Consider the following 22,533-nt stretch of genomic DNA (forward strand, 5'->3'; position numbering starts at 1 on the left):
AACAGATGAAAATCTCAAGATGGCGACCATCCCCTTTCACAAGGGGAAGGTTTTCACCGGTATCGGCATTCTCCTGACTTAAAGTGAAGTCAGTCTCATTGTTCCCAAATGCTGATTGATCCCTACAATCCTCAACTTGGGCTCGGGCCAGGAGCATTTGTACTGAGCGACTCACTTCCAAGCCTGAGCCCGCTGAAGCCGTGAGTGTAGCATACTGATGCACTTACAGCTTCCACCTGGGAGGTGTATTAGTCTCAGTTACAGACAGTGATCTTAAGGGGGAATGGCACAGGTAATTTAGTCCAGTTAGGAGAGAAGAAATAGGGCAATCTCAGTTTAGTTCCATTTATTAGTGTCACATGTACCGTGTTACAGTGAAATGCACTTTGTCGCATCTTATCCCGTCGATGAAAATAATGCACATGCTAGCAATCAGATCGTCCACAGTTCATAAATGATAGGGAGCTGAATTAGGGCATTCGGCCCATCACCCACCCACCCACCCACAGACAGCAATGTGGGCTCCACCTTCCTTGATCACCGTTGCTTTTTGCATTCCATTTATTCCCAAGTACTGTCTATATCTCACGTTTCCCTTTCTCTGATTCTCCGCACAATGGAGGGTCTCCAACCGAAACATCACCCATTCCTTGTCTCCACAGATGCTGCCTGTCCCACTGAGTTACTCCAGCATTTTGTGTCTTTCTTCAGCTTAAACCAGCATCTGCAGTTCCTCCCTACTAAACTGGCATTATTTAGTTTAGTTTAGCGATACAGCGTGGAAACAGGCCCTTCGGCCCACCGAGTCCGTGCCGACCAGCGATCCCCGCACACTAACACTATCCTACACACACACACACACAGGGGACAATTTTTTACATTTACACCAAGCCTATTAACCTACAAACCTGCACATCTTTGGAGTGTGGGAGACAATAGACAATAAGTGCAGGATTAGGCCACTCGGCCCTTCGAGCCAGCACCGCCATTCAATGTGATCATGGCTGATCATTCTCAATCAGTAGCCCGTTCCTGCCTTCTCCCCATACCCCCTGGAACCGAAGATCTCAGAGAAAACCCACACGGGTCACGGGGAGAACGTACAAACTCTGTACAGACAGCGCCCGTAGTCGGGATGGAACCCGGGTCTCCGGCGCTGTGAGGCAGCAACTCTACCGCTGCGCCACCGCGCCCGCCCCAGTTACTCTAGGTTTCTGGTGTCTGCCTTCAGCTTAAACCAGCATCTGTTGTTCCTCCCTGCTGCATTGTTTCGCCTGATTGGTTTCTTCACTGGGTGATATCCGTACGTCAGGACTTACCCGTATAACAAGAAGAGCGCGAGGACAGCCGGGAAGTTGGTTGGTGACGTGTAGGCAGGTAGGTCAAACACAAACAGAATGATGATGCAGCAGGTGGCTGGGACCAAGTAATTCAACTACACGAGAGAGAGGAGGAAACAAAATACAAATGAACAAACAACAACTAAACAATGACAGTCCGTATAGTTCGCAGGGGAGAAAACAACTGGACTTTACCTTGCACTAAACGTTATTCCCTTGTCATGTATCTGTACACAGCAGTGCTGAACTACTATCTACCTCATTGGTGACCCTCGGACTATCTTTGATCGGACTTTGCTGGCTTTACCTTGCACTAAACGTTATTCCCTTCATCATGTATCTGTACAGTGTGGACGGCTCGATTGTAATCATGTATTGTCTTTCTGCTGACCGGTTAGCACGCAACAAAAGCTTTTCACTGTACCTCGGTACACGTGACAATAAACTAAACTGCAACTGAACAGAAATGCAACTGCCTGGCTTAACAGTAATTATTATTCATAATTTGGCTGGTTCTGCAGAAAAATTGTAGATTTACATTTAAGTTTTTTTCAGGTTTTTGCATATTAGTTTTGGGGAAGTAAAACAAAAATGCAAAACACCCGTGGGTCGGGCAGTGGGGGCTCGTGGGGTGACCCGCGGTCAGCGATCGATGATGGGGCCGGTGGTCAAGGTGGGGCCACGCGGGCCCTGGTGTAGGGTGGACCGTCACAATGGAGGAGCCGGCTTGGGGGGATGTTGGGAACCTGGTGCGCCGGTCCCTCTGTAACTTTGTCGGCGCCCTTCATGCGGCCACCATTTGCATACCTTGGGCATGCAAGCAAAGAATGTCACTGCGACTCGTATAAAGTAGTGAGTCATCTCCCCCATGGAAGAACAGAACGATAGGGCGGCACGCAGCGGTAGAGTTACCGCCTCACAGCGCCGGAGACCCGGGTTCCATCCTGACTACGGGCGTCGTCTGTAGGGAGTTTGCACGTTCTCCCCGTGACCTGCGTGGGTTTTCTCCGAGATCTTCGGTTTCCTCCCGCACTCCAAACACGTGCGGGTTTGGAGGTAAATTGGCTTGGTAAATGTAAAAATTGTCCCTAGTGGGCGTAGGATGGTGTTAGTGCACGGGGATCGCTGGTCGGCGCGGACCCGGTGGGCTGAGGGGCCTGTTTCCGCGCTGTATCTCTGAACTAAACCAGCAGACGCGTGCACACTCACCATGTCCCACACGTAGTTGGCGAGCCAGTAGATGACTGGGTCACATCCGCTGACAAACTGCAGGTGTTTGGCCTTGGTCGACTTCTCCGCCACGAGGAACACCACGAAGCTGGCCGGGACAAAGGACATGGCCACGATGATGAAGATCGCAATCACCACGTCCGTGCCCTGCAGGCTGGGAACAATTGGAGAAAAGGACACGGCATTTCTCAAATTATATCAACACTTCATGGCGGTTTTCATAAGTTCCTCTCTGTCTCTCTCCGGCCCTCCCCCACATTTGCCATTGCACTCCTTCCACCGACGTCCCGTCGAGTTTCATTGTCTGTGCCCACTCGTTATCGGTCTGAAGGAGGGTCTTGACCCGAAACGTCACCCATTCCTTCTCTCCAGAGATGCTGCCTGTCCCGCTGAGTAACCCCAGCATTTTGTGTCCGTCTCCAATTTAAACCAGCATCTGCAGTTCCTTCCTGCACATACAACTCGTTATCAGTCCTAGCCCAACAAAGACAAATGGCTGCAGTTCTAGGAGTAGAATTAGACCATCAGACCCATCAAGTCTACTCTGCCATTCAATCATGGCTGATCTATCTCTCCCTCCCTCTCAACACCATTCTCCTGCCTTCTCCACATAACCCCTGACACCCGCACTAATCAACCTTACAACTATCCAAAATCCAGCTCCCAGCTCTTAGGGCTAATGGAATCAAGGGATTTGGGGAGAAAGCAGGAACGGGGTACTGATTTTGGATGATCAGCCATGATCATATTGAATGGCGGTGCTGGCTCGAAGGGCCGAACGGCCTACTCCTGCACCTGTTTCATCTGTTTCTCTGTTTCTTACTGGTGATAAGAGCCAACATACCTATCTGTCTACATTTCTTTGACAGTACTAATAAATGAGAAGAGAAGGGCATTCCATGAATTAAAAGTCAATCTCTCAATTAATATAAACTGCAGAGGGGAGAAATGGACAGTTCCAAGTACCAACGAAGATGCCTTTTTCTCCTTCCTTTAATGAAGATGAGACAATAGACAATAGGTGCAGGAGTAGGCCATTCGGCCCTTCGAGCCAGCACCGCCATTCAATGTGATCATGGCTGATCATTCTCAATCAGTACCCCGTTCCTGCCTTCTCCCCATACCCCCTGACTCCGCTATCCTTAAGAGCTCTATCTAGCTCTCTCTTGAATGCATTCAGAGAATTGGCCTCCACTGCCTTCTGAGGCAGAGAAATCCACAGATTCACAACTCTCTGACTGAAAAAGTTTTTTCTCATCTCAGTTCTAAACAGCCTACCCCTTATTCTTAAACTGTGGCCCCTTGTTCTGGACTCCGCCAACATTGGGAACATGTTTCCTGCCTCTAATGTGTCCAACCCCTTAATAATCTTATACGTTTCGATAAGATCTCCTCTGATCCTTCTAAATTCCAGTGTATACAAGCCCAGTCGCTCCAATCTTTCAACATATGACAGTCCCGCCATTCCGGGAACTAACCTAGTAAACCTACGCTGCACGCCCTCAAATAGCAAGAATTTCTCCGAGATCTTCGGTTTCCTCCCACACTCCAAAGACATGCGGGTTGGTACGTTAATTGGCTTGGTGCAAGTGTAAACTGTCCCTAGTGTGTGTAGGGTAGTGCTAGCGTGTGGGGATCGCTGGTCGGTGCAGACACGGTGGGCCGAAGGGCCTGTTTCCGTGCTGTATCTCTAAACTAAAATTAGGGAATTTTAAAGATTGATTATTACAGCGGCCATTGGGCCGAAGAAAGCAATCTTTTGTTTCAACCACTTTGAGAGATAGACACATGCACGCAACGAGAAACCCTCCCCTAACCCCATGGGAAAACTCAATGATATGGAGCAACAATGGAGAATTAAATGTTCAATGTAATATTGATTCTTATCCTTACAGATAGTCAAGTGACAAGCTTGCACTGGTCTTGTTCATTGGGTGGTTGGTCACTGTGATACCTGCGAAACAAAACAAACACTGTGATTAAAAAGACAGAACACACGTTTCTCATCTAGAGTATGCACAGTCAGAGCCAAAGACGTACAGGTATGTAGGTTAATTGGCTGGGTAAAATGTAAAATTTGTCCCTAGTGTGTGTAGGATAGTGTTAGTGTGCGGGGATCGCTGGGTGGCGCGAACTCGGTGGGCCGAAAGGCCTATTTCCGCGCTGTAACTCTAAATCTAAATCTAAAAAAAAATCTAAATTCCAGACCCACACAAAATGCCTCGGAAACACTCACCCGATTCAGGTAATTAGCTCCAGATTCAGTGACAAATTCTTCTGTGTATTAAAAGTACTTTATTTCTCGGGTAGTAGACAACAAACGCTGGAGTAACTCAGCAGGTCAGGCAGCATCTTGGGAGAGAAGGAATGGGTGACGGAAGGTTTGTAAGGCAGCAACTCTACCGGTGAGCCACCAGTTGAGGCTGGGACTATCACAACGTTTATAAAACAGTTAGACAGGTAGATGGATAGGACAGGCTTGGAGGGATATGGGCCAAGCGCAGGCAGGTGGGACTAGTGTAGATGGGACATGTTGGCTGGTGTGGGCAGGTTGGGCCGAAGGGCCTGTTTCCATATTCTATCACTCTGCGGAGCTGCAGATGCAGGTTTACAAAAAAAGACCCAAATCGCTGGAGTAACTCAGTGGATCAGGAAGCAGCACCAGATGCTCCATGACAGCTGAGTTACTTTGTGTAAAAAGAACATGTCTGTGTTCTAGTGAAGGGTTAGATTTTGATGCTTTATTTCAGACGGTCAATTTGAAACAAGTCGCGCTGTACATTTCAATGCCAGCAGATGGCAGCATTTCAATAGACAACAGGCAATAGGTGCAGGAGTAGGCCATTCGGCCCTTCGAGCCAGCACTGCCATTTCATGACGTTTTTAATCAACTCCTTCTCCAATTTATATAATTCCCTGCATCTAAAATAGAAATTTTAACACATAAATCTGGACATTGAAACCAAGGTTCAGTGAACAGCTTTTTGTTTAGTTTAGTTTAGAGATACAGCGTGGAAACTGCCCTTCGGCCCACCGGGTCCGCGCCGACCAGCGATCCCCGCACACTAACACTATCCTACACACTAGGAAGAGTTTACAATTTTACCAAAGCCAATTAGCCTACAAACCTGTACGCCTTTGGAGTGTGGGAGGAAACCAGAGCACCCGGAGAAAACCCACGCAGGTCACGGGGAGAACGTACAAACTCCGTGCAGACAGAGCCCGTAGTCAGGATGGAACCCGGGTCTCTGGCGCTGTGAGGCGGCAACAATACTGCTGCACCACTGTGCCGCCCAAAGATTACAACTGAGACATTCACAGTGTACAGTCAGATACATGATAAAGGAATAACGTTTAGTGCAAGGTAATAATAATAATAATAATAATGCATTACATTTATATAGCGCTTTTCATACACTCAAAGACGCTTTACAGGGATTTAAAGAACATAGGGAAGTGAATAAATAGATAAATAAGTAAACGAACAGAGAAAGGAGACAGAAGGTGAGGTGACCTTCAGTGGTTGAAGGCAGTACTGAACAGGTGAGACTTCAGTGATGTTTTGAATGTGGTGAGTGAGGAGGAGTCTCTGACGATTTGGGGTAGTGAGTTCCATAGGGTGGGAGCAGCGATGGAGAAAGCCCTGTCCCCCCAGGATCTGAGTTTGGTCCGGATGGGGGGGGATAGGAGATTGGCAGCAGCAGAGCGGAGGGTGCAGGTGGGAGTGTGCCTGTGGAGGAGGTCAGTCAGGTAGGATGGGGCCGGGTTATGGAGGGCTTTGTAGGTCATGAGGAGGATTTTGTACTGGATTCTCTGGGGGATGGGGAGCAAGTGGAGTTTGTAAAGGACGGGGGTGATATGGTCACGGATCGGGGTGTGGGTGAGTAGACGGGCAGTGGAGTTTTGAATGTATTGAAGTTTACTGATGATTTTTGAGGGTGCGCCATAGAGGAGGCTGTTGCAGTAGTCCAGACGGGAGGTGATGAAGGCGTGGATGAGGGTTTCTGCAGCTGTGGAGGAGAGGGATGGACGGAGACGGGCAATGTTTTTGAGGTGGAAGAAGGCTGTCTTTGTGATGTGTTTGATGTGTTTGTCGAAGGAGAGGGTTTGATCAAAGATGATTCCAAGATTCCGGATGTGAGGTGAGGTGGATACTGGGAGACCATCAATGTTGAGGATGAAGTTTTGGGTGGATTTGATGAGCGTTTTTGGACCAATGATGATGATTTCAGATTTGTTGCAGTTGAGTTTGAGGAAATTTGATTGAAGCCAAGATTTTATTTCAGTGATGCAGTTTGTCAGTGTAGAGTGTGTGGTGGGGGAGATTGACTTGGTGGAGATGAGGAGCTGGATATCATCGGCGAAGCAGTGGAATTTGAGACCATGACGGCGGATTAATTGACCAAGGGGGAACAGGTAGAGGATGAAGAGGAGGGGGCCAAGGACTGAGCCTTGGGGGACACCTTGGGGGAGGGGAGCGGTGGGGGATTTACAGTTGTTAATGGAGATGAACTGGTGCATGTCAGAGAGGTAAGATTTGAACCAGGATAGGGCTGTGCCGGTGATGTTAAAGGAGGTTTCAAGTCGGGTGAGGAGAATGGAGTGATTTATGGTGTCAAAGGCGGCGCTGAGGTCAAGTAGGATGAGGATGTTGCGGTTGCCAGCGTCGGAGGAGAGGAAAAGGTCGTTTGTGATTTTGAGGAGCGCAGTTTCAGTACAGTGGTTGGAGCGGAATCCGGATTGGAAAGTTTCATGCAGGTTATTGGTAGAGAGGTGGTATTTGAGTTGGGAAGCTACAGCACGTTCCAAAACTTTGGACAGAAAGGGTAGCAAAGTCTGATCAAGGATTGTCCGAGGGTCACCAATGAAGTAGGTAGTAGTTCAGCACTGCTCTCTGTTTGTGGTGGGATGATTCAATTGCCTGATAACAGCTGGGAAGAAACTGATGCCCTTACTAATCCAGTTTAAGAAAATAACTGCAGATGCTGGTACAAATCGAAGGTATTTATTCACAAAATGCTGGAGTAACTCAGCAGGTCAGGCGGCATCTCAGGAGAGAAGGAATGGGTGACGTTTCGGGTCGAGACCCTTCTTCTGACTGATCCATATAAACATGGTTCTGTTTTGGGACATATGATGATTAAACAGTCTTGGCTCTGCTTGACTCCCAGTTTGAGATGCTCCAGCTCGGAGAGGCAAGAGTTTTTTTTAATCTCTGCAGGGAAACATAATTTTTGAAGGGTTTACAAAAGGGAAGCCTTGTCCTTACCGTATCCTGCAGGGTTGCCTTTGCTCTTGGGTAGGTTCGCTCGTAGAATGGCATTGTTCAATGTGTTCAGGTACGTCGGCATGCTGTGATAACCTTTGTTGTTATAAAACGCCTGTGGAAATTAAAAACAAAATGTCGTCAGCATCACAGTCAAATGCTCGCCTTTTGTGCTTGTTTGAACATCATCATTTTAATTTAGAGCTAAGAGATACCGCGTGGAAACAGGCCCTTCGGCCCACCTAGTCCGTGCCGACCAGCTATCACCCCGAACACTAGCAGTGTCATAGTGAGGCCCACCGGAAATTGGAGGAACAGCACCTCATATTTTGCTTGGGCAGCTTGCAGCCCAGTGGTATGAACATCGACTTCTCCAACTTTAGATAGTTCCTCTGTCCCTCTCTTCCCCTCCCCCTTCCCAGATCTCCCACTGTCTTCCTGTCTCCACCTATATCCTTCCTTTGTCCCGCCCCCCTGACATCAGTCTGAAGAAGGGTCTCGACCCAAAACGTCACCCATTCCCTCTCTCCTGAGATGGTGCCTGACCTGCTGAGTTACTCCAGCTTTTTGTGAAATACCCCGTACACTGGCGCTACCCAACGCACACTAGGGACAATTCGCACATACACTAAGCCAATTTGTCTACAAACCTGTACGTCAATTTACCTACAAACCTGCACGTCTTTGGAGTGTGGGAGGAATCCGAAGATCTCGGGGAAAGCTCGCAAGGTCACGGGGAGAACATACAAACTCCGTACAGACAGCGCCCGTAGTCGGGGTCGAACCCGGGTCTCTGGCGCTGCAAACTCTACCGCTGCGCCCTCGTGACTCTAACCACTTTGCTCAGAGTTTTTGCTTTTGGCCATCTTCACACCCATTACTTTTAAGTCACATTGAGTTTACAGTAAAGCCTCAGCTGAGATGTTGCTATCAGCTGCATCCCAGACAAAAAGTCCATCAACTACAAACCAAACAGGTTGATAAATGAAAGCTGTCCTTGTCAAACTGAAAAGCAAAAAAAACAGAAGTTGGGATGAAAATTACCATGCTATTTCTTGCACATTTCTATCTCTGAAGGTTAATCTGCCATTTCTGATGGAGTAGTGCTACCCATTAACATCGACCCGAAAAGGTCACTCATTCCTTCTCTCCAGAGATGCTGCCTGTCCCGCTGAGTTACTCTAGCATTTTGTGTCCATCTAAGGATACTGGGAAGATTTACGAGGATGTGTAGGCAGTGGTTGGCATGGACTCGTTGGCCTATGCCTTTGCTGTATGATTCTATGACTTTAAACCGCTGTTGAAGCGGAAACTTCCTATGGCTCTCAACTTATATATAATTCATTAGTGAATCAGTATAAATCAGAATTAAATTTCTAGAGATTGTTGGCTGCAACCTTCCACAGCAAGGGCCAGGAAGCGAGCGGGCAAGATCATCTCTGACCCCTCTCACCCTGGCCACAAACTCTGTGAAGCACTTCCCTCTGTCAAAGCAGCCACAGCCGGACATAAAAACAGCTTTTTTTCCGCGAATGATAGCTCTACTCAACAACCAAACGTCTGTCACAAAATGCTGGAGTAACTCAGCAGGTCAGGCAGCATCTCTGGAGAGAAGGGGTCTGAAGAAGGGTCTGAAGAAGGGTCCCGACCCGAAAAGTCACCCATTCCTTTTCTCCAGAGATGCTGCCTGACCCGCTGGGTTAGTCTAGCATTTTGTGATACCTTCGATTTGTACCAGCATCTGCAATTATTTTCCTACACAACCAAAAGTCTGGAGTCTCTTTTTGCTCTGGTTTGTTTCATTCACATGTTTAAACCGTAATATTGTATTCTTAGTGTTTTAATGTTTTATGCTTTATTCTTAATTGGTTACTGTATGTTCGTGTTGTTACTTGTGAGCGGAGCACCAAGGCACATTCCTTGTATGTGTACATACTTGGCCAATAAACGTATTAATTCATTGAATTCAGGAATGCATCGTTTTCCCCACCTGTGCAGTTCTCCTCACTGCGATCTTGCGTACCATGGGAGCTGCCTGGGTGCTGAATGACGCTGGGATCGATTTTAGTACGTTGCCGAACGTCAGTCCTCCATATCTGTGGAGAAACAAAATAAGTGAATAGGCGTCACGGTGGCGCAGCGGTAGAGTTGCTGCCTCACAGCGCCAGAGACCCGGGTTCGATCCCGAATACAGGTGCTGTCTGTATGGAGTTTGTACGTTTTTTAGATTTTAGAATTAGAGATACAGCGCAGAAACAGGTCCTTCGGCCCATCGGGTCCGCGCCGCACATCGATCCCTGCACACTAACACCATCCTACACCCACTAGGGACAATTTTTACATTTACCAAGCCAATTAACCTACATACCTGTACGTCTTTGGAGTGTGGGAGGAAACCGAAGATCTCGGAGAAAACCCACGCAGGTCACGGGGAGAACGTACAAACTCCGTACAGACAGCGTCGGTAGTCAGGATCGAACCTGAGTCTCCGGCGCTGCATTCGCTGTATGGCAGCAACTCTATTGCTGCGCCACCGTGCCATTCTCCCCGTGGGTTTTCTCCGGGTGCTCCGGTTTCCTCCCACACACCAAGGACGTACATGTTTGTAGGTTAATTGGCGTGGCATGAATGTAAAATTGTCCCCAGTGTGTGTAGGGTGGTGTGTGTGCGGGGATCGCTGGTCGGCGCGGACCCGGTGGGCCGAAGGGCCTGTTTCTACGCTGTATCTTGTAACCAAAAACTAAACTAAACCTAAGTGAAAATGATGTGCCATTGGATAAATTTGCAAGTGGCTACTCCTGCCTTGCACATATGAAAACTGTCAGGGCACGTTATTGATTTGCTGGAGTAGTCAGTCAATGTGTTCATCGTAAGTGTGGATTCAGCAGTAACAATATTGATTTATTTACAGTCAATCGTAACACTTCAAATGGTGGTGTGGAAAGCAACCTGTACACGCTGGAGTTTAGAAGGATGAGGGGGGACCTCATTGAAACGTACAGAATAATGAAAGGCCTGGATAGAGTGGATGTGGAGAGGATGTTTCCACTAGTGGGAGAGTCTGGGACCAGAGGTCACAGCCTCAGAATTAAAGGCCGTTAATTTAGGAAGGAGATGAGGAGGAATTTCTTTATTCAGAGTGTGGTGAATCTGTGGAATTCTTTGCCACAGACAGCTGTGGAGACCGAGTCAGTGGGTATTTTTAAGGCAGAGATAGATTCTTGGTGGGTGTGGATAGTACGGGTGTCAGAGGTTACGGGGAGAAGGCAGGAGAATGGGGTTAGGAGGGAGAGATAGATCAGCCATGATTGAATGGTGGAGTAGACTTGATGGGCCGAATGGCCTAATTCTGCTCTGATAACTTATGATATGCTGATTTATACCGAAGTTAGACACAAAATGCTGGAGTAATTGGTTACCCTCGAGCTATCCACAATGTACAGATACATGAGATTAATATCAATAATGTTTAGTGCGAGATAAAGCCAGCAAAGTCTATTCAAAGATAGTCCCAGGATCCTCAATGATGTACATAGTAGCTCAGGACCGCTCTCTAGTAGTTGGTAAGATATCTCCCTCTTTCATATGTATATGTGTGTGTGTGTCTGTGTGTGCGTGTGTGCGTGTGTGTGTATGTGTGAGTGTGTATGTGTATATGTGTGTGTGCGTATTTGTGTGTGTGTATGTGTATATGTGTGTGTGTGTGTGTGTGTGCATGTGTGCGTGTGTATCTCTGTGTGTCTATAAGTGTGTGTGTGTGTGTGTGTGTGTGTGTGTGTGTGTGTGTGTGTGTGTGTGTGCGTGCGCATGTGTGCGTGTGCGTGCGTATTTGTGTGTGTGCGTGTGTGTATATGTGTATGTGTGTGTGTGCGTGTGTATCTCTGTGTGTCTATATGTGTGTGTGGGTGTGTGTATGTTTCTAGGATACGGGCCAAACGTGGGCAGGAGGGACTAGTGTAGATGGGGCATGTTGGTCGGTGTGGGCAGGTGGGACTAGTGTAGATGGGGCATGTTGGTCGGCGGTGGGACTAATGTAGATGGGGCATGTTGGTCGGTGTGGGCAGGTGGGACTAGTGTAGATGGGGCATGTTGGTCGGTGTGGGCAGGTGGGACTAGTATAGATGGGGCATGTTGGTCGGTGTGGGCAGGTGGGACTAGTGTAGATGGGGCATGTTGGTCAGTGTGGGCAGGTGGGGCTAATGTAGATGGGGCATGTTGGTCGGTGTGGGCAGGTGGGACTAGTGTAGATGGGGCATGTTGGTCGGTGTGGGCAGGTGGGACTAGTGTAGATGGGGCATGTTGGCCGGCGTGGGCAAGTGGGACTGAAGGGCCTCTTCCAGTGCTGGGTGACTCTGCGACAAGGGTCGACACGCGGGGCAGTAACACCACAAACCTGTGCAGCCTGAAGCGATCTGACGTGTGCAGGATGTACTCGGACACGTTGCGGCCCGAGATGTCCACCATGATGTCGCCCGTCACCACCTTCTTCTGGGGAGGGTGGCCGCCCACCCCGCTGGGGCAGGAGAAGCCCGTCCCCTGCATCGAGCAGCTGCAACGCACCAACTCGTGGATGGAGTGAGGCGCCGAGGGAGAGGACGTGAACGTTTCTGAAACAGAGCGCGCCAAATGGCGCCATCGGGTCAATGGTGCTTAAGTTCATAAACTCATAGGTTCCAGCAGCAGAATTAGGCCATTCGGCCCATCAGGTCTACTCCGCCATTTGTATATCAGTACGGGTGTCAGAGGGTGTCGGGGAGAAGGCAGGAAAATGGGGTTAGGAGGAAGAGATAGATCAGCCACGATTGAATGGCAGAGTAGACATGATGGGCCGAATGGCCTAATTCTACTCCTAATCCTTTTGACCTTAAGTCTAATCCGCCATTCAATCATAAGTTTATATAAGAAAATAACTGCAGATGGCGGTACAAATCGAAGGTATTTATTCACAAAATGCTGGAGTAACTCAGCAGGTCAGGCAGCATCTCGGGAGAGAAGGAATGGGTGACGTTTCGGGTCAAGACCCTTCATAAGTTTATAACTGATGGGAGCAGAATTAGGCCATTCGGCCCATCGTGTCTACTCCGCCATTCAATCATGGCTGATCTATCTCTCCCTCCTAACCCCATTCTCCTGCCTTCTTCCCATAACCCCTGACACCCACACTAATCAAAAATCTATCTATCTCTGCCTTAAATATATCCACTGACTTGGCCTCCACAGCCTTCTGTGGCAATGAATCCCACAGGTTCATCGCCCTCTGACTGAAGATTTAAAATTGACTTATAAAAATGTAAACTATTTTTGGTCATGTAATGCATTTTGTGAATATATTTGCATCAAGTTTTATAGTAACAATACACAGATTTTTTTCTTCCTACAACACTTCATGCCTTCTAGCCTAATTACATTACAATTAAAATGCACATCAATTTTGTTGGATATTAAAATCCACACAGCATAAATGGGAATGCACTTAAATAAGAAATTAGTGCTATGGATTTGCTTGGCAGGTTGGTTTCTAATAGACTATTGAAATTCGTAGCTTCTCATTCGGAATTAACTTTGTCTTAAGCCTCATGGCCCCTGGTTCGATCCTGACTTTGGGTGCTGTCTGTACGGAGTTTACACGTTCTCCCCGTGACCTGCGTGGGTTTCCCACGAATGCTCCGGTTTCCTCCCACATCCCAAAGACATGCAGGTTTTTGTTGTTTAATTGGCCCTCTGTAAAATTGCCCCTGGTGGCTAGGAAATAGACAACAGACAATAGGTGCAGGAGGAGGCCATTCGGCCCTTCGAGCCAGCACCGCCATTCACCGTGATCATGGCTGATCATCCACAATCAGTACCCCGTTCCTGCCTTTTCCCCATATCTCTTGACTCCGCTATCTTTAAGAGCTCTATCTAACTCTCTCTTGAAAGCATCCAGGGAATTGGCCTCCACTGCCTTCTGAGGCAGAGAATTCCACAGCTTCACAACTCTCTGACTGAAAAAGTTTTTCCTCATCTCCGTTCTAAATGGCCTACCCCTTATTCTTAAACTGTGGTCCCTGGCTCTGGACTCCCCCAACATCGGGAACATGTTTCCTGCATCGAGCGTGTCCAATCCCTTAATAATCTTATACGTTTCAATAAGATCCCCTCTCATCCTTCTAAATTCCAGTGTATACAAGCCCAGTCGCTCCAGTCTTTCAACATATGACAGTCCCGCCATTCCGGGAATTATCCTCGTGAACCTACACTGCACGCCCTCAATAGCAAGAATATCCTTCCTCAAATTTGGAGACCAAAACTGCACACAGTACTCCAGGTGCGGTCTCACTAGGGCCCTGTACAACTGCAGAAGGACCTCTTTGCTCCTATACTCAACTCCTCTTGTTGAGAAAGTTGGATAACATTGAGCTAGTGATTGAGGGTCGGCGTGGACTTGACGGGTTCCGCCCCCACCATCAGTCTGAAGAAGAGTCCCCACCATCAGTCTGAAGAAGAGTCCCCACCATCAGTCTGAAGAAGAGTCTCGACCCGAAACGTCACCCATGCCTTCTCTCCCGAGATGCTGCCTGACCCGCTGTGTTACTCCAGCATCTTGTCTCTCCCCATTGTCCTGCCCTGTTCTGCCCGTATTCCATTGCAGTTCACTTGTGAATAAGAACAGAGTGGACCTGATGACCTTAAATTTAACCTGCAGAGATGGTTGATAGTCTTGTGAGTTTGATTTAGTGTGTGGAATTGAACTGCACAGCCCTGATATATTACAGGTATGGTTTGAGGACCTAAACTCATCTGTCATCCCTGCTGTAGTCGCTGGAGACAGAACACTGCCAACTGCAGTTATTTTAATAAATCAATATTGTGTTTTCATGGCTCAAGGTAGAGAATGCAGGGAAAGGAATTTTGTTTATAGATCCAGAAACATCTATATCAAAACGTAAAAGATCTATCTATTTTTTTTCGGAATATTCTAAAACTGCTTTGGAGAGTTGACCTTCGCTCAGTCCGGCTGGACCTACCTGATCTCCCGGGTGCCAAACACTTTCATTTCCCCCTCCCATTCCCACACTGATCATTCTGTCCTCGGTCTCCTCCATAGTCAGAGTGAGGCTAAACGTATTTCACTCGGGCAGCTTACAGCCCAGCGGTATGAATATTGATTTCTCTCACTTCAGGTAGCCCCGGCATTCTCTCTCCCTCCATCCCTCCCCCACCCAAGTCGCACCAGCTTCTCGTTCTCACCCAACAAACAGCTAACAGCTTCCATAACCAGTCTGAAGAAGGGTCTCGACCCGAAACGTCACCCATTCCTTCTCTCCCGAGATGCTGCCTGTCCTGCTGAGTTACTCCAGCATTTTGTGTCTACCTTCGATTTTAACTAGCATCTGCAGTTTTTTCCCTACAGGCTATAACTAGTCCTACACACACGTACAAATTGGCCTAGGGCAAGGTGCAAGCTTTTGTTTCATATTCCACTCTATTTTTCTGCAGCAGTCTGATTATTTCCAATTAACGTCAATCGAACCATCCACTGGGTGGTGCAGCGGTAGAGTTGCTGCCTCACAGCGCCAGAGACCCGGGTTCGATCCTGACTACGGGTGCTGTCTGTACGGAGTTTGTACGTTCTCCCTGTGACCTGCATGGGGTTTCTCCGGGTGCTCCGGTTTCATAGAAACATAGAAAATAGGTGCAGGAGGAGGCCATTCAGCCCTTCGAGCCAGCACCGCCATTCACGGGAGAAGAACGAGGAGGAGATAAGACTTTGCCTTCCATCACAGTGAGGGTATGCCTAGAGCAATCACTGTGATGGCTGTTTTGTGTAAAAAATTGTATCTGTGTGTCTTGTGTTCTTTAATGTCTACTGCCGGACCCTGACGTGAGAGGACGCTGGCGTTGTGTATTCGCCGCTTTTCCGTCAGGATAGTTTGTCTGTTTGTCTGTTTGTTTCTATGTTAATTGTATTTGTAAAGCGCTTTGTGCATGTGTTAAGGCGCTCTATAAAATAAATATATTATTATTATTATTATTATTGTGATCATGGCTGATCATCCACAATCAGTAACCCGTGCCTGCCTTCTCCCCATATCCCTTGATTCCGCTAGCCCCTAGAGCTCTATCTAACTCTCTTTTCAATTCATCCAGTGAATTGGCCTCCACTGCCCTCTGTGGCAGAGAATTCCACAAATTCACAACTCTCTAGGTGAAAAAGTTCCTTCTCACCTCAGCTTTAAATGGCCCCTCCTTTATTCCAAAGACGTGCAGGTTTGTAGGTTAATTGGCTTTGATGAAAATTGTAAATTGTCCCTAGTATGTGTAGGATAGCGATCGTGCGTGGGGATCGCTGGTCGGCGCGGACTCGGTGGGCCGAAGGGCCTGTTTCCGTGCTGTATCTCTGAACTAAACTAAACATCATCTCCCCATATTGGAGAGGCGAATGATAGGAAGGAATTAGGAAATAACTAGAAAGATGATGAAGGATCTAGGAAGTTATAGATGAAGTCCAGTAAAGTCCGATTAAAGATAGTCAATTAATAGACAATAGACAATAGGTGCAGGAGTAGGCCATTCGGCCCTTCGAGCCAGCACTACCATTCAATGTGATCATGGCTGATCATCCACAATCAGTACCCCGTTGAGTAGATGGGAGGTGGGGACTACTCTCTGGTTGTGGTAGGATGGTTCATTTACCCGATAATAGCCGGGAAGAAACTGTCCCTGAATCTGGAGGTGTGCGTTTTCACACTTCTGTACCTTTCAGCTGATGAGTGAGAGGGGAGAAGAGGGAGTGGCCGGGGTGAGACTGGTCCTTGATTATGCTGCTGGCCTTGCCGAGGCAGCGTGAGGTGTAGATGGAGTCAGTGGAAGGGAGGTTGGTTTAGACAATAGACAATAGGTGCAGGAGTAGGCCATTCGGCCCTTCGAGCCAGCAACGCCATTTAATGTGATCATGGCTGATCATTCTCAATCAGTACCCCGTTCCTGCCTTCTCCCCATACCCCCTGACTCCGCTATCCTTAAGAGCTCTATCTAGCTCTCTCTTGAATGCATTCAGAGAGTTTTGTGTGATGGTCTGGGTTGCGTCCACAACTCTCTGCAATTGATCGTTCCCATGTGTCCATGGAAATGTCAATGGGAATGACTGTACAGATGTTCCTCAACGTATGATGTTCCAACCGTACGATGGTGTATATACGATACACATTCAGTAGAAACCGCACTTCACATTTTGATCTTGTCCCGGGTTAGCGATACGCGTTTTCGACACGATATTTTCGATTAACGATGGGTTTATCGGAACGTAAACACATCGTAAGTCGAGGAGCACCTGCGCTCCTGTAAAACGCTGCCACTCTGAGGGGCTCTCCGTGATCACACATGGCGGCACTGTGGCGCAGCGGTAGAGTTGCTGCCTTACAGCGAATGCAGCGCCGGAGACTGAGGTTCCATCCTGACTACGGGCGCTGTCTGTATGGAGTTTTACGTTCTCCCCGTGACCTGCGTGGGTTTTCTCCGAGATCTTCGGTTTCCTCCCGCACTCCAAAGACGTACAGGTGTGTAGGTTAATTGGGTGTGCAAATGTAAAAATTGTCCCTAGTGTGTGTAGGATAGTGTTAGTGTGCGGGGATCGCTGGGCGGCGCGGACCCGGTGGGCCGAAGGGCCTGTTTCCGCGCTATATCTCTAAATCTAAAAAAATTACATACCTTTCATCGTCGCGGGTGACGTGAGATTCCAGGGATATGTGCCTTCATCGGCTCCAGTATCGGGAAAGTCTGATGGGGCAGGTGATGGGGGCAGGGGCACGAAGTTTGAGAGAGGCAAGCCTTGTGTGAACGAGTCCAGGCACATAGAGTCGAAGTATTTGGATGCCAGCATCTTGGTCTCACTGGTGGACAGGTTCAAAGTCTGTACCAGCTGGTCTAAGGTGCTGTTGTACGGAGTCTTGAGAACACAGGTAGCTCCAATGCCCGAGGGCAGGTAGAAGGTGTTTGCCAGCTGCTGGGGGCTGGCATCAGGCGACAGCTTGATCCTGCATTAGAATGAAAACAAGGTTATATTCAAGATGAAAGGGAACACAATACTTCTCATTAGACCAACACGATATTAATCTTGGTATTAATGTAAAATAGACCCTACTGTGTGTGTGTCGGATAGTGTTAATGTGCGGGGATCGCTGGTCGGTGCGGACTCAGTGAACCAAAGGGCCTGTTTCCGCGCTGTGTCTCAAAACTAAACAAAACAAAACTATGTTTGAAATAATCTGTGGCAGCTTTCCAATGCGTCCAGTAAAAATCAATTTGCCAACCAAATCAATTTATAAGCAAGAACATGGGAGCAGCGGTAGAGTTGCTGCCTCACAGCACCAGAGACCCGGGTTCCATCCCGACTACGGGCGCCGTCTGTACGGAGTTTGTACTTTCTCCCTGTGACCTGCGTGGGTTTTCTCCGAGATCTTTGGTTTCCTCCCACACTCCAAAGATGTACAGGTTTGTAGGTTAATTGGCTGGTGTAAGTGTAAATTTGTCCCTAGTTTGTGTGTGGGATAGTGTTAGCGTGTGTGTGACAGTGTGTGTGTGTTTGTGTGAGTGTGGGTGAGAGTGTGTGTGTGTGAGTGTGTGTGTGAAAGTGTGTGTGTGTGCGAGAGTGTGTGTGTGTGCGAGTGTGTGAGTGTGTGTGTGTGAGCCTGTGTGTATGCATGCATATGTATAAACGCGTGTGTGTGTATATGCATGTATGTATGTGTATATGTGTGTGTGTAAATGTATGTATGTATATGCATATGTGTGTGTATGTATATATATACATACACACACTAAACCTCTCATTTATTGTATAGTTTACAGTGCACAATGTTTAGTATTGCGTTGTGCTGCTGCAAGATAGAATGCATTGTTCTGTTTGGGACACACGACAATAACACACTCTTGACCGTTGAATTCAATCAGCCGTGGCGACTGGCAGGAGTGGTACCTGTACTCGTTTCTCTCCTCGTTCGCGTAGGGTATGAAGTTTCCTCGCGGCTGCGTGTAATTGTGGTACTGGGACGGGGAGAGGATCAGAGGAGGCAAGTCACCTGCAAAGATCAAACGGGCGGCATTAAAACTTCCAAACGTGGCCACACCTCTGCTAAAAAATAGTATAAGAAAATAACTGCAGATGCTGGTACAAATCGATTTATTCACAAAATGCTGGAGTAACTCAGCAGGTCAGGCAGCATCTCGGGAGAGAAGGAATGGGTGACGTTTCGGGTCGAGACCCTTCTTCAGACAAAAGAAGGGTCTCGACCTGAAACGTCACCCATTCCTTCTCTCCCGAGATGCTGCCTGACCTGCTGAGTTACTCCAGCATTTTGTGAATAAATCTGCTAAAAAATAGTTGAGTTCCATTTGTTATTGTCACGTGTGCTGAGGTAGAGTGAAAATCTTTTGTTTGCATGGTTTCCAGTCAAAGACCCCATCGTCGGCGGCCACTGGAAGCGAGGATGTGGGTCCTCTCCTCTCCTCTCCTCTCCGTGGGGTCGTGTACCTGTGGAGCAAGGTGGGCCGGGGAGACTGGCGGTGGTCAGTCGTGGTTATGTCCCCCTTCTCTCTCTCCTCGCGGTGCTGTCGCCTTGCCTCTGTGGCGTGGCGTAGTTCCATTTCGTGGCGCGCGGTTCCTTCCCGCACGGATTCCATTACAGGAGCAGTGTGCTCCCAGTTGCTCGATGTGATATGGGATTTCTTCAGACAACGTTTCCAGTCAAAGGCTATGCATGAATACAATCAGGCTGCCACGCAGTGCACAGATAATGGTGCAAGATCTCACGTTGAAGTCCGATTAAAGATTTGACCTTGCACTAAATGTTATACTCTCTATCCAGCATCTGTCCACTGTGGACAACTTGATTGTAATCATGTTCTTTTATTCTTTTCTTTTACATTGATATATTAATTTCACTGACTGAATAGCACAAGACAAAAAGCTTCCACTGTACACATGACAATAACAAACTGAACTAAGCGGCACGGTGGCGCAGCGGTAGAGTTGCTGCCTCACAGCGCCACAGACCCGGGTTCGATCCCGACTACGGGCGCCGTCTGTACGGAGTTTGTACGTTCTCCCCGTGGGTTTTCTCCGAGATCTTCGGTTTCCTCCCACACTCCAAAGACGTGCAGGTTTGTAGGTTAATTGGCTTGGTAAATGTAAAAATTGTCCCTAGTGGGTGTGGGACAGTGTTAGTGTGCGGGGATCGCTGGTCGGCGCGGACTCAGTGGGCCGAAAGACTGGAGCGACTAGGCTTGTATACACTGGAATTCAGAAGGATGAGAGGGGATCTTATCAAAACGTATGATTATTAAGGGGTTGGTCACATTAGAGGCAGGAAACATGTTCCCAATGTTGGGGGAGTCCAGAACCAGGGGCCACAGTTTAAGAATAAGGGGTAGGCCATTTAGAATAGAGATGAGGAAAAACTTTTTCAGCCAGAGAGTTGTGAATCTGTGGAATTCTCTGCCTCAGAGGGCAGTGGAGGCCAATTCTCTGAATACATTCAAGAGAGAGCTAGATAGAGCTCTTAAGGATAGCAGAGTCAGGGGGTATGGAGAGAAGGCAGGAACGGGGTACTGATTGAGAATAATCAGCCATGATCACATTGAATGACGGTGCTGGCTCGAAGGGCCGAATGGCCTACTCCTGCACCTATTGTCTATTGAAAGGGCCTGTGGTAGAGCTGTACCCCTAAACTAAACTAAACTAAACTAAGATAAACAAAGTTCTCCATTGAGGTACAGTGGATGGGAGGTCAGGGCTACACTCTAGTTAATGAGAGGATGGTTCAGTTGTCTGATAACAGCTGGGAAGAAACTGTCCCTAAGTATCATACCGAATAGTGAAAGGCTTGGATAGAATAGATGTGGAGAGGATGTTTCCACTAGTGGGACAGTCTAGGACTAGACGTGAGAGCCTCAGAATTAAAGGACGGTGCTTTAGGATGGAGATGAGGAGGAATTTCTTTACATAGAAACATAGAATAATAGGTGCAGGCCATTCGGCCCTTCGAGCCAGCACCGCCATTCAATATGATCATGGCTGATCATCCAAAATAAGTACCACGTTCCTCATTTTTCCCCATATCCCTTGATTCTGTTATCCCTAAGAGCTAAATCTAACTCACTCTTGAAAACATCCAGTGAATTGGCCTCCACTGCCTTCTGTGGCAGAGAATTCCAGTTAGAGGGTGGTGAATCTGTGGAATTCATTGCCACAGACAGCTGTGGAGGCCAAGTCAATGGATATTTTTAAGGCAGAGATTGATAGATTTTCTTGATTAGTGCAGGTGTCAGGGGTTATGGGGAGACAGCAGGAGAATGGGGTTTGGAGGGAGAGATAGATCAGCCATGATTGAATGGCGGAGAGGACTTGATGGGGCAAATGGCCTAATTCTGCCTTAGAGAGATCAAGAGAGGAATAGATTGGGTAGATGCACAGAATCATTTGCCCAGAGTAGGGGAATCAAGGACCAGAGGACATAGGTTTAAGGTGAAGGGGAAAAGATTTTGTAGGAATCTGAGTGGTAACTTTTCCACACAGAGGGTGGTGGGTGTATGGAACGAGCTGCCAGAGGAGGTAGTTGAGGCTGGGACAATCGCAATGTTTAAGTAACAGTTAGACAGGTACATTGATAGGACAGGTTTGGAGCGATATGGACCAAACGCAGGCAGGTGGGACTAGTGTAACTGGGACATGTTGGCTGGTGTGAGTAAGTTGGGCGAAGGGCCTGTTTCCACACTGTATCACTCTATGACTCTATGATATGTCCTGCTAAGGACTTGAAGCTTTCAACCATGGAATAAGCAGTCAGAGCAGGTAGTACAGAGGCAAGTAGATGGGGCATGTTGGCCGGTGTGGGCAAGTTGGGTCAATGAGCCTGTTCCATAGGAACATAGAAAATAGGTGCAGGAGGAGGCCATTCGGCCCTTCGAGCCAGCACCGCCATTCATTGTGATCATGGCTGATCATCCACAATCAGTAACCCGTGCCTGCCTTCTCCCCATATCCCTTGATTCCGCTAGCCCCTGGAGCTCTATCTCACTCTCTTTTAAATTCATCCAGTGAATTGGCCTCCACTGCCCTCTGTGGCAGAGAATTCCACAAATTCACAACTCTCTGGGTGAAAAACGTTCTTCTCACCCCCAGTTTTAAATGGCCTCCCCTTTATTCCTGGACTGTGTGGCCCCTGGTTCTGGACTCCCCCAACATTGGGAACATTTCTCCACGCCTTATCACTCTATGACTCCATGCTCCTATGAGTTGTGACCTTGGTACAGGGTGTGCGGGCTGATACACACGTGACGTACCTATCTCAGGGACCGACAGTGCCACAGTCATGGCCACACACACAAAGAACGCTGGCAGCAGGATCTGAGAGAAGATGCTCTTGGTGTTGCGCTTGGCACAGTGGTAACGTTTCACGATCAGCCCGTGGAACTGACACAGCTTCAGCCAAGACCCTTCCAGCTTGGTGCTGCCTTGACCCTCCAGGACAAAGCTCTTCAAGTCCGCTTCAGGTTCTGCTGTAAAAACGACAGAAAGAAACAGGTATCAGCAGTTTCCGTTTCAGTTTATGGTCACAAGGTAGAGTGAAAAGCTTTTGGTGCGTGCTAACCAGTCAGCGGAAAGACAATACATGATTACAATCAAACTATTTACTGTGTACGAAAATAACTGCAGAT

The 22,533-nt window shown here is 48.0% G+C and overlaps 1 protein-coding gene across 1 annotated transcript in view; it reads right to left on the reverse strand.

Annotated features, from left to right (window-relative positions):
* abca2 (ATP-binding cassette, sub-family A (ABC1), member 2) overlaps window positions 1-22,533 on the reverse strand; it is a 215,080-nt gene that overhangs the window by 34,011 nt on the left and 158,536 nt on the right. The window contains exons 28-36 of the mRNA XM_078426040.1: window positions 22,159-22,374; window positions 18,794-18,896; window positions 17,527-17,852; window positions 12,230-12,443; window positions 9,827-9,932; window positions 7,840-7,951; window positions 4,464-4,524; window positions 2,550-2,724; window positions 1,320-1,435 (exon numbers count right to left, since the gene is read on the reverse strand). Of these exons, the coding sequence (XP_078282166.1) occupies window positions 1,320-1,435; window positions 2,550-2,724; window positions 4,464-4,524; window positions 7,840-7,951; window positions 9,827-9,932; window positions 12,230-12,443; window positions 17,527-17,852; window positions 18,794-18,896; window positions 22,159-22,374 (1,429 nt within the window). The remainder of the gene's footprint in view (window positions 1-1,319; window positions 1,436-2,549; window positions 2,725-4,463; window positions 4,525-7,839; window positions 7,952-9,826; window positions 9,933-12,229; window positions 12,444-17,526; window positions 17,853-18,793; window positions 18,897-22,158; window positions 22,375-22,533) is intronic.

The sequence above is a fragment of the Rhinoraja longicauda genome, chromosome 31 (genome assembly GCF_053455715.1).
Source record: "Rhinoraja longicauda isolate Sanriku21f chromosome 31, sRhiLon1.1, whole genome shotgun sequence".
NCBI lineage: Eukaryota > Metazoa > Chordata > Chondrichthyes > Rajiformes > Arhynchobatidae > Rhinoraja > Rhinoraja longicauda.